This window comes from Myotis lucifugus, unplaced genomic scaffold (genome assembly GCF_000147115.1).
Source record: "Myotis lucifugus unplaced genomic scaffold, Myoluc2.0 scaffold_11, whole genome shotgun sequence".
Lineage (NCBI taxonomy): Eukaryota > Metazoa > Chordata > Mammalia > Chiroptera > Vespertilionidae > Myotis > Myotis lucifugus.
In genome coordinates, this window is record NW_005871059.1 from 4,913,907 (window position 1) to 4,926,986 (window position 13,080).

A 13,080-nucleotide genomic window follows, 5' to 3' on the forward strand; every position below is an offset into this window, starting at 1 on the left:
GCACAAATCTTAATCTTACACTAAATTTTGTTTAGATATAAAGTATGACAGGGCTAAGGAAATGTATTATTCTATTTTACTTGATTTCATAATTATCTTTCAAAATTTACTGATGGTTTTTAAAGGCCATTAATTCTTTAATATCTTAGTCATTTTAAACTTGACTTATGAAAATGTAATTTATGGTAATTTTAAATTTTCTGATTTCCTTGTCTTCCCATTAAAGGGAGTTTAACTACTATGGATTTTTATTTATTTTACTTACCTAAGTCAGGCTTTAGGTCAGTAGGCAAGCTTAACTTCCTTGACATCTTTGCTGAAAAATAAAATGCATTTTTAAACTTCTGAAGAATCTTTGATTGATACTTAGTAATACCAACTGCTCTTGAAGATTGAAGCAAATGTTTATTAATAAATCTAGATGCTAAGATAATTGGAATGATTAATAATAATATGGGTGGAAAGTAAATCTTATTTTCAACTTTTTAAAAAGTATGTACTTACTTGCTGTAATATTTTTTCAGGGTTGAAGCTCTTACTTCAACAAGGAAGCCTTTTATATTCTGTTAATTATTCCTTAGGCTCAAAGGAAAGAGTTAGGCTTTTCTAAGAGAAGCAAGGTCATTTCTCAGAAGGAAGGTATTGTAGATAAGGACAATAGAGGCATAAGACTGAGTTTGGGTAAGTGATGTAATAAAATTGCTGTAGCTCATCTTCATAGCTATTGAATTATTTTTAAGTTAATTTCTAGAACCTAGGACAAATCTGCATGTACAACCAAATGAAGGCATTTGATTACATTATAAAATGTTCGGCTCAACCATTTCTTGATGTAAATTAACACCTCTATTTACATTTCAGCAAAAAAGAACAAACACAAAAAATTAAAAAAATCCCAAAACAAAACAAAGTCATGCTCAGTCTAAAATTACAGTATTTACAAAAATGTAAACTACAGATATTTTGATTTCTACTTTATTAGAATAATAGAAAAGCCTGCATATAAACTTATTGGAATTCACTTTCCATCCTCAAAATTAGTTATTGCATTCATCTAGGAAGTGATTTAAAGTTAGGAGCTGTTTAACTGTATCTATTATGTTAGTGCCAGTGCATGCGAAACAGAATAGTGCTTCCTACGTGAAATTTTAAAAAAGTATGTTTGTTAATACATGAGTGCGTATATCAGGTTAAATTTTGGACTGTTAGAAGATATTTAAAGCACAGACCCTGCTAGTCCATAAGGGCGCCAGTAAACAAAGAGAAATCCAGTCATAGAACATACTTCCACATCTAAAAAAATGACAAATCCAGTGTTAGGAAAGAGGCATTAGGGAAACTGGGAAAGGATTGGGGGTGGGGAGGGGTATGGAATAGTTTTCACTTCTAAGCTTCATAATCTAATCAGCATCCTTTAAAAAACAACAATGGGTCAAATATATGAATCAGTCTTTTCCCACATTCACCCAGACTTAATTTCATTTAAAAAATAAAATGCAATAGAAAACTAAAATAGCCAAATGAAATCTATGGTTACTTGACCTCATATAAATGGTTGCTATTGTATTTAATATCCAATTCCATTAAAATTAGAAGACATTATACCCCAAAACCATCTTCTAAAATGCGATATTAAACATTATGAATGAATGTCAATGTTTTCACTTAATACCATCCACATATTACGTGAAGCAGAAAAATAAGTCTGTTACAGTCTAAAGATGCTCTTGTTAGAATCAGATGATGTGGATGCCCCTCCGACCCCACCATGCTGATCTGATCAAGTTATTCTAAGTCTCTGGACTAGTGCTGATCAAACTTGAAAGTGCACAAGAATCAGCTGGGGGCCTTGTTAAATCAGATTCTGATCCTGTACCTGGGCGAGGGCCTGGGGTTCTGCACTTCTATCAAACTCCCAGAAGATGCTGATGCTGATGCTGGTCTCTGAACCACACTTAGAGCAGCAAGGTCCCTAAATTGAAAGCACCTTCAGGATAGGAAACAGGACTAATTCATTAACTCAGAGGGTATGTACATTAAGTCCACAACAAGCATTTCTTAAAAAAAATTCAATAACTAGTTTAAATAATGTGGAAGTGTAAAATGTAGCAATTAGAACTGGATTTGGAATCAGAATAAATCTGAGTTTGAATCTACTTCAACCAATTAGTAGGTAGATGACCTTAAGCCAATCACTCTGCCTCTCTAAACCTTAAATTTCCTCCTCTGTAAAATGTAGATAATAAGGCTAATTTCATAGCTTTGAGGATTACATAAGATAATGAAAGCAAAGCACTGAGCATAATATATATAGTATGGATTTGATGTTAGTTATTTAATAATAAGCAAATGGAATATACTTTTTCCATAAACTATAAAATGCTATACAGATGAACAATTCATTTGACATTATAAATAACCCAATGTTACTTTATTCTAATTCTATGGTAATATTCCAAGTAACTAAGCATATGCTTTTAATCTCTTTTAGGATTTCTACTAGAAATTCTTCCATATAATTTTTCAGATAGTTTAAGAAGTTAACCCTTCCCATAAAAGTTTTTTTTTCTATTTATTTATTTATTCATTTATTAGGTCTAGCACCACTTGGTTTCTATAACATGTAAAGAATGGAATACAACTAACCAGCCTTCAAATGCTTCAGTTGGTCTTATTTTTCAACATTTTATATAGAGGTAAGACTACACACAAAAATGAGGAGGCAGGTTTTCTGGATATAGTAACTTTACTATGTCACAAAATGATTGAACTATGAAGTCCATTATCTATATACTAGTGGCCCAGTGCGCGAAATTGCGCATGCTAGTCTGCTGCTGCTCGCACCCCCGCCTACCTGCCTGCACTGCCCCGCCCACCCACCCACCACTACTTGCCCTGCTTGCTGCCCCACCTGCCCACCACCCACCTTGCTGCGATCAGAGCCTGTGGGCCACGGGGGAGGGACTGAGAGGTGCTCAATGTACTTTATGGTAACCGGTCCTTTGGTTGTCCTGACACTGGCTTTTTAAATACACACACACACACACACACACACACACACACACACACACATATATATATATATATAAGCCTAAGTGACCCTCTGACTGTCCGGTAGCTCTGATGCATAATGACCACAAGGGGGCAGATGTTCTGACTGGTAGTTATGATGCACACTGACCACCAGGGGAAAGACGCTCAATGCAGAAGCTGCCACGCTGTGGTGACTTGGCAGCTGTGGTTTTTCGGTGATGCACCCAGAACCAGAGAGGAGGGAGCCCGATTTCGGGGTGCATTACCCGAGAACTGCCCTCTCACAATCCGGGACCCTTCGGGGGATGTTAGAGAGCCAGTTTCAGCCCGATCGCTGCAGGCCAGGTCGAGGGACCTTCCACCCCCCAGTACACAAATCTGTGCACCGGGCCTCTAGTTTCTTCATAAAACACTTTGCAACTGGAGACCCACAACCAGACCACCAACTCAATCAAAAGACATTTAAGCAACATTGCTGTTATGTTTGCATATAATGTTAAGCAATCTCCTTGAATATAGAACTTGAAATTAAAAGATTAACCTATAGTGTTTAGTGTTAAGTATAGCTATTAATTAATATTATAAAAATAGATACAGAACTAAGAGTTTTGAGGAGCAGAGTGAAACTTACTGATCTATTAAATACTTACTGGGCACATGCCAGTAATTTGTCAGAAGGCAGGGGTTTCCTGGCCTCCAGGAGCTTACAGTCCATTACAGGAAACAAATAACTCCAAAGCAACGTAGCCAGTACTACTAACAGAGGCAAGCACAATGTACTAATTTATACCTATCTCTGGTTGGAATACTTATCCTAAGACTGTGGGTTATGAAGACAAAGCCAGCAAGGAATAGTTTAGACTTTCTACATTTTTACAAAACAGTATGTTTGCCAAACATATTTGTTGACAGTATTTTTCTTTTGATATAAAATTTACATGTAAGTGCACAAATCTTAAATGTATATTCACTAAGTTTTAACAATGTATACACCATGTAATTCAAAATCATAGCAGATATATAACTTTATCACCACCCCAAAAAGGACACACATATTCCTTCCCAACCAATTTTTGCCTTCGTCCCCATAAACAACCACTGTTCTGATGCTTTTTCCACCATTGATCAATTTTGCCTATTGTAGAACTCCATATACATGAAATCATGGTATAAACTCTTATGTAAGGAATCTTTCACTCAGGATAATGTTTTTAATCTTCTTTCCAAAATATTTTAAAGGTTAAATTCATTTTTCAATGCACAGAGACTTTTTAGATGAAAAATGACAGTCTCAATTAATAGATTCATAGGCAGTACCAGATTATCATTTTCTTTCTGTTGTCCTACACTCATGCATTTCATCTTTAAACTTTTTTGAATTATGTGTTCCTTACAGAAATTTGGAAAATATAGAGAAACAGAAAATAAGGTCCTCATGAACGTCCATAATCAAGAAGCAACATTTTTGCATATTTCCTGCCAGTTCCTTTTAAAATCCATTTTTATTTATACAGTTGAGATGAACTATAATATACAAATATTTCAAACTTTTGTTTAGCTAAAAATAAAGAAAAACATGCATCAGAGAAAATCTAGTAATATGCAAAAGTCCCAGCTCACAACTCTATCTCCTCAAAACTCAAACTGTCCCATATTTTTATCATATTGTTTTGCCAAGAAATCTGAAGCCAGATTACCGCCTACCTTTTGAATATAACTTGTCTATTTTTCACAGATGATTATGGGGAAGGAGGGGAAAGGATGATAGGTTGGGAGGGTTTAAATCCTTAGTATTTCACATTGTATAATTTGTATTTATCTGTCTTCAGGTTCCATAACCCTTTCTTCTGTAAATTTCCATCCAGTAAGTTTATCATTACAGATATTAAGCATTTCAGTATGAACGTTTTTTTAAAAAACCTTTACTGTTGAAACTAATACATATGTCCCCTTCTTTTTCCCCATTGACCTCTTCTAGTGTACCCCCTACCCTTTTTTTACTTTATTCATTATAAAGTTTCTATTTTCTCCATCTGTTTAACCATTATGACTATTTTTTTCCCTTTCAGTATCTGAACATATTTGAACAGCTGCTTTAAAATCTTTGATTGCTAATTTCAACATTTAAGTCATCTTCAGGTCTGTTTCTACTGATTGATTTTTAAATTCTTGATTATGTGTCATATATTCCTACTTTTTATTGTGAATCTTTATTTCACATGCCTAGGAACTTTTGACTAGATGCTGGACATAGTGGATATATTGAAGGGAGTCTGGATTACATTGTCAACCTTAATAGGTGTCGAGTGTTGTGCCATAAATTACGAGATCCTTTTGGTTTTATCAGGCTTGGTTTTTTCTTTGTTAGGGTGGGTCTATTTCAGTTTAAATTTAGTTTTAGGTTAGGGCTTTCAAGCTAAAAGTGATCCCTATTTTTAAGGAGAGATCTTTTTGTGACAACAACAGAATAACTGAGGTGCTCAGCAAAGCTAATGGCAACAACTCCTAGCACAACAGAATGACTGCCGGTATTATAGGTCAGCTGTCAGCCTCAAAGCAGGTGGTTGCCACCAGGCCTTGTAGAATCAGCTCTGAGGCAAGGACCTGCACTGAATCCCCACACAAGACTTCCAGGAATTCCCACCTGCTTAGTTCCTCTCTAGTACCCTCCTTGCAAATTCCAATCAATTCAGCAGCCTAGAACTTCAAACTCTGCCTGCTTAGCTTAATGAAACTGCAACTCCACGTGGGTTCTACCCATTCTGTACTGCAGGGAAGTATCTTGTGGCAGAAAGCTGGGGAAGACTGTGAGACTCACCTCATATTTTTCCTTTTTCTTAAGATGATAGTCCAGGACTGCCTGTTGCTCAGTGCCTGGAAAGAGCCTCATGTATTTTGACTAGTTTTATAGTAGGATGCTAAGTTGCAAACCTAAGGTCTAACGTTGAAATTTAGACTAAATGTTCCTTTCAATCTTTGTGACTACTTCTGGGGGATATACTTGTTTTCAGCTGTTTAGTCTACCTCTTTGAGGGCAGATCCACTTCTAGATAAGCTTTAGTCAGCCTGCTGGGACTATACCCTGTAATTTGCTCTTAATTTTATGATGAAGTGGTTGCAGACTTTATCCAGCAATTTTCTGATGCTCATATTTTTACTTCTCAGGAGTCTCAGAAGCACTTGCCAACCCAGTTACCTTGTCAGCTGAGTTCACTGTACGAGGCTTCTGCTCATGCTGTGAAGTTATTCAAACTCCATCCAGGCTTTCAAACAGGAGACATGACTTATAAGAGTTTTCTTAGAAGACAAATAGTCTTTTGTTCCCCCTCTTCTTCAACTGTGTATTCTTTAACTCCTGTCCCTTGCACTTAGTATCTTCCTTGTTTTAAAATCCTTTGTCAGTAGAGAAAATGAACTAGCTCTCTTTTTTCTATGCCTTTGTCCACAGCAGAAACAAAGGGAATGGCAGTAAAGAAGTTTCTTCAATTTGAGGAAAACTGATAATCACAGATATACCTCAGAAGGCTGTTAACTTGAGCCTTTGCTCTCTCTTCTTCTAAACCTGAATAAGGGTATCAAGCAGGCTGGCTGAGTTAAGCAGTAAAGAGTTGCATTTGCTTGGCAGAAACAATGAAGTTATATCTGATCACAACAATCAGTCTGCAGTGGTAGTTTCAATACCAATGAAAAATGCGTGATGTTCAAGAAAAGCAAATCTCAAGGCAAGAGGATTACTTGGACCATTATGCCATAAGTGACAGTTTCATCACGATTATTTTTAGTTCTTTGCAACTGTAGAAATCTCTGTAAAATTCCTCAATTATTGAGATTCTCATTGTTTCTTTGAAATTAAACAGATGCTTTGTAATTTTATTTTAGTTTTCCACCTCCTATGTTCCACATTCTATTTTTATGAGGGTTTTTTAAAAGAAAACAGAATCATAACTTCTGTTTAGAATGTGACTTTAACAGTAAATAGCATACCACTTCTAAAATGTAAAAGAACATTATTATGAGAGTATGAAGAAAATGCTGAAAAAAACCCCACAAGTTGAATTTTGTTTATACTGAGAGATGTTCAATAATTAGAATAAAGTGACAATATCACTTTTCTCACCACCTACAGAGACCTAATACTACTTTCAAGGATAATGTTGAAATATATGACATTAAACAAAACAATCAGAGTAATAAAACAACTAAAAGTCAGCATGTAGGAAAGGGTAAAAATCCAAGGGGCAAAGTGGAACCAAGATGTAGAAATTCTCTTATCAGTTATAACACATATTTTAATAGCCATTTGAATTAATAATGTAAATAGTATTAGTTCAATATATCTAAATTCCATTAGTTTGGAAACAGAATATATCTTACAAATTATTATATCTATATATGTATCTAGCATTTATATGTGTTCAATAAACACGGTGATGAATGAATGAATAAATTAAAACTGTCACTGGAATTTTGCTTCTATAGAAAAATGCTAAATTTCTTCATAAGTGAAATGAAGAGAAAAAGAGGGCAACTTAAGTACAATCCTATTAATCATAAAGATAAGTTTTGGAAATACAAAGCACTTATCTATTACCTGAAATGAAGGGCAATCTTTCAAGGGATACTAATACCTGTCTGGCAAATATTTGACAATAACAAGTTCTTTTAATTATTGAATTTCTAGAGCTTTTGTCTACATTATTTTTCTATCCTGTTTGTTTTCCATAAATTCATAAAACTTAGTGTCTAGGATATCACCAGTTAAACTCTGCAACATCTCAAACTTCATTTTCTACAGAATAAATGGTACTATATACACTTAATATAATAAGTATTATAGGCTGAACACTGCCCCCAAAATTCTTATTGAAACTGTAATCTCCAGCACCTCAAAATGTGACTTTATTTGGAAATAGGGCCTTTAAAGAGGTGATTACATTGAAGTGAGGCCATTATGAATGGGCCCTAATCCGTATAAGTAGAGGAAATTTGGACACACAGAAACACCAGGGGTGCAGCTATACAGAAAAAAGACTATGTGACACTTTGAGGAAGCAGCCATCAGCAAGGAGAGAGGCCTCGGAAGAAACCAAATCCGTCGACACCTAGATCTTGGACTTCTAGCCTCCAGGACTATTTTAGAGAAAATAAATTTCTGCTGTTTAAGCAACCTAGTATATATTATTTTTGTTATGGCAGCCATAGCAAACTAATGGCAGAACATAAATTGCCACATTAATAGTTCTGTTCAAACAATAGTTGAAAAAATTATTTCAATAATCTTACTTTATCTGGACTAATTTTCTTTATGTTAGAAAACAAATAGCAAGTTATTTTTAAAAAGATCATTGTACATCCTTCTGATGTAAGAAAAGGATGATTTTCTATAAAGAGAGAAACAATACAGTTAAGTACTAGGATATAAAGCACATTGCTGAGCAGATTTTATTATAAAATTTGTCAGAAAATACATCAGAAATACAATTAAAATGTGAATACAAAATATGCCATACTCTTCAGATTTTAGTCATCCTGAAAAAGAAAAAGAATTCATTAGAGGGACTCAGTTTTATATAATGGTTTTAAAGTATGTGGCTATGAAATTTAGTTCTTGACCAACTAAGGGTAACTAATAATCTTTCAAAGTAGAAAATATTGAGGTTACCTGTAAAATGGCATTACTGCACATTTGACTTGTCTTCTCTTTCAAGATGAGCTTTTATTCTTTCAATGGCCATATTGTGGATTAAATATAATCTTCTATACATTAACAGCCACATTTTAGATTAAATATTGGGGAATATGAAGTAGAAATATCAGTACTAATTTGAGTTTTTAAATGAACTGGAATGATTTTATAACTTAAAATTCTAAATTAATTTGATACATAGTTTTCATTCATATAGCAAACTGCAAATGGGCTTCTAAGAATTTGTTTTTCAACTTTTAAATATAAAAGAATTGGGAAGACCGCACAAGAAAGACTCCATGAGAGGGGAGACAGCTATAATAAAACAACTGTCAAGAGTCCTGGATTCTGGTCCTGATTAAGTCATTACTATGGGACATTACTTTGGATATGCCATTTAACTTCCTTGAGACTCAATTTCTTTCATGAAAATTAAAGGCGCTTGAGCTGCTTTAAAATGATAATATTAATGAGTTAGTGGTTTAGAATATAATGACAAAGAGCAGATTTAACTTAAGTTAGAACACTTTAATTTAAAAAAGAAATCATTGGGATTCATGTATAAGAGAACTACTAAAAATAGCACTTGGACTAATGAAAATTATCTTCATTTTATGAACTTCAAAATTTTTTCTAAGAAAGAAAATCCAATATTACCCAATTAATTGCTAACTCGAAATTTGAAAGATAAAAAGGGCCTTGGAGGTATATAATGCTGCCTATATTATATTAACAACTGCCATATTAAAAATACATAGTATAGTGTAACTTAGAAGCCTTTCCTTAAATAGAGCTATTATTTCTATTTGTTTTATCACAGCACTCAACTCACTATACTTTTGAATCTTTATTCTTTAACCTCTAGTATTATTTCCCCCTCATAGCATCATGTAATCAATTTGGTAATCATTTCTTCTATATGAAAATTAGTAATAAAATTAGACATGAGCAGGGTTGTAGCCTACAGAATCCAGCTGGAAATCTTTCAGAATAAAACAGAATCATCATGAAATAGAATTAATAAGTTTTAGGAAAGGTTAATCATGCAGTCAAAATCTAGCAAACATCTAGATCATATTTTATGCATAAGAATGTCATGATAAACTGGATTAATACTTTAACAAAGATAAATATTTTAGGACTATTTTTATATGAATTTAAATAACAAAAAGCTTTACAAACTTTCATACTTCCAAAGTTTTATAAAATTTAAATAACGAGCAGATAAAAAATTGGTAACAAATCTTATTTTCTAAATGACTTACAGACATTTCTAACACTATAGGAAAGTTATTGACTTTGGAAATGTTCTTTAAAATTTTACTGACAAAAATTAATCATAAGGTATGAATAGGCCAAACAAATCACTGGATATGTATTACATGCATGTACCTTTCTTTAGGAATGCTGCAACTGCATTACATTCTGCTATATTTTTGCTGTTAAAGTCACAAGACTAAAGTTATGTCTTCTTAGGCTGCTCTTATGCACGAACAACAAAGTCATTGTCAGTATCATTTACCTGACGTAGCTATCAGTCAAGAAACGAACAATGAAGCTAGGCTATGGGTTAGGGGACTGTACTGTTTGCTCTACTTTCCTTTGAGTCTGGTCTTCGAGGAAAGTAGACTTCCAGACACTGTACATTATGTTTGGGTGATGGGTACCAAGATGGCCTCCATAATCTGGTGCTAGGACAGAATCTAATACGAGCCATGCCGATAGAACAGGGCCATAACCAGAAGATCTAGTTGCAAATCACACAATAGATTTGTTTTTGAATCGTTCAATAAATTGTCTTAAGAAGTAAGGTTGTATAGTGTCGAAGAGTACAAAAAGTAGAGTCAAACTACTTGGGTGTAAATCCTGGCTAGTTGTGTAACAATAGATACATTACTTAAGCTCTACCTCTCAAGTTTCCTCATTTGTCAAATAGGGTGAAAAAAACAAGTTACAGAGTAAATTAAATTAATTGCTAAGTATATTTTTTTAAAAATTATTGTTGTCATCTCAGCTACCTCAGCTGAATGTCAGGCAGTAAAAACAGGGTTCATTTTCCATGCTTGAGTTAGACTGTTAAAGCGAGAATGGCATTCTGCAACCCACTCTTTTCTCCCTACCCTCTCCAGCATGACAGCAACTGCCGTTACTTTCAAAGAGTAGGTGAAACTAAGGGACAAATTTTCAGAGCCAAGATATTCTGTCAGCCTTTTGCACAGAGTGGTTCTCTTACCAGTGTCAACCTCGGGTGTTCTTGGCTTAATTCTTATGCCTTACTTTATTAGGCCACTGCATAATTGCCTAAAGCTGAAGCTATAAATGTTTGTAGATTGAGAAAGAGAGAGGTGATCATTTTATGAGATTCAAGATACTACAGAGCAAGTATGAAATTGGATGATAGGACAGTGAGTTCAGAATGCCCAAGGAGTCTTAACACTTCTGACACTATAAGATTCTCATGGAAAACACATTTCCATAGAGAGGTCTTCAGGCAATCCTATGAATTTTTTTCCAATGTTTCATTGACATGTTATGTGTTTCTTCAATAGTATATCTTATGCTAAGTCTTATTACAAAACTTGACGTAAAAGTAGGGAGATAAATTGTGTCATTTTTTTAAATGGCAAAACTTTATAGTATAAAATAGGCAGGCTCCATTTGAATGAAGAACAAATTTAGAAGTGAGATTTTCTTCTATATACCTTGGGGTATATCTTGGGATTAAAAAGACACTGAGAGATTCCAACCAAAACCAAAATTATATGTAAAATAGAAGATTTAACAGTGGTTTCTGAAGGTAAAAAAATAACTTATGTATAACTGCATAACCAACAAAGCTTGAAAAGATAAATAAGGTTAACATTTCCCAATGAATATAACTATAAAAACTGGCATGACAAAAAGAAAAACTTGCTAATAACATAAAAATAAAGTGAGACCATTATCAAAGAAGTATCCTTTCAATAATGTTCTCAGTCCTAATAAATTTGTTAAATGATGTCTTTCAAATATTCAAGCTCAGATATTCCATGATACATATTCCATTCAAAATACGGGGGAAAATGAAAGGCAGTCATTATATTTAACAAAGGAAATATAACCCCAGAATAAAAAATCAGACATAGAAATTATTCCAAAAATTTAATTATGTACAGTCACTTTCATGCAAGGTAAAATTTCTAGGTAACAAAATTTTAAAAGTTCTTTGGTAAATTATTTGTAGCAAAGTCCCTTGTAACTATTTACATTATATAACAGTAAATAAGCTCTAAAATATTAAGATAGAACATATTATAAAGAAAATTTGCTGAAAAGTATTACGCTGTAGTGTTAGTACATAATTTAAATGATTTAACTATTACCCATTGATTCACTAAAATCCCAGAAATACAAAGAGGTAAAATAATTGATTCTCCACAAATGAAGAGTCCTTTGCCCAAGAATAAACCACCTTATTTAAAAAATGACCAGAGGTGCTAAATCAGCCAACGTTAATACGACTAAACAGGGTTCAATTTACAAAATGCTGACAATATGGACACTACTTCTAAGAATGTTTACAACTTAACTTCACTATATAGTAAACTTTATCAGTTGGGAAAAAGTAAATCTATTTCAGTTGCCTAGAAATTCATCCAACTTAATACAATTCAAGAACTATATGATGGAAATTTTGGAGGAAATAAGTAATATAGTAACAGTATAATAAAAATTTTGGATTTAATTAAAAAATTAAATTTATTCTCTTTTCAAAAAATGGTGTTCCTTAAGTCTTTAAAAAAGAAAATATTCAAATTTTTTCAGAGAATATTCAAATTTTTATGACCAAAAACCCTAGTTTGATTATGTCCCCAAGGTTTTGTTATATATCTGTCTATCATTTTTAAACTTTGAAAATCTTAGAGTGAGCAATTCATTTCAAAGGACATTCATGAAGACAAAATGATTAATATAAAATACTCTCCATCACTCATTTTTACTGGGGGTGGGGGGGGGGTGTCCTAGAAAATTCTCATTAACTCAAGGATAGTGAAGATTACAGATTAAAAGAGTCAGTTTTTTAGAGAAGCATTTCCTTGAAATTTAGGGTCTTGATAATATGAGGAAAATGGAATAAAGGTAGAAAAATATAAATAAAACTCTAAGATATTTAAAACTTGAGGGTATAAAATTGTATTACTTATGTCATAAATTGAACCCTGCTTATTTTAAAGTAGAGCAAAAATGAAAATTAATAGAAAAATTCACACAAGTCAGAGGAAGAACTGCAACCCAATTTAACTGATTTTTAATAATTATTGCCCTGAGTTTAGAAGAAACACAGCCCAAGAGATTGTTTAGCACAGGAATAACAAATTAAT

The 13,080-nt window shown here is 33.4% G+C and overlaps 1 protein-coding gene across 1 annotated transcript in view; it reads right to left on the minus strand.

The window, feature by feature from the left end:
• STXBP5 (syntaxin binding protein 5) overlaps positions 1–13,080 on the minus strand; it is a 156,651-nt gene that overhangs the window by 28,044 nt on the left and 115,527 nt on the right. Inside the window, exon 23 of the mRNA XM_006084493.3 lies at positions 266–316. Coding sequence (XP_006084555.1) covers positions 266–316 — 51 coding nt within the window. The remainder of the gene's footprint in view (positions 1–265; positions 317–13,080) is intronic.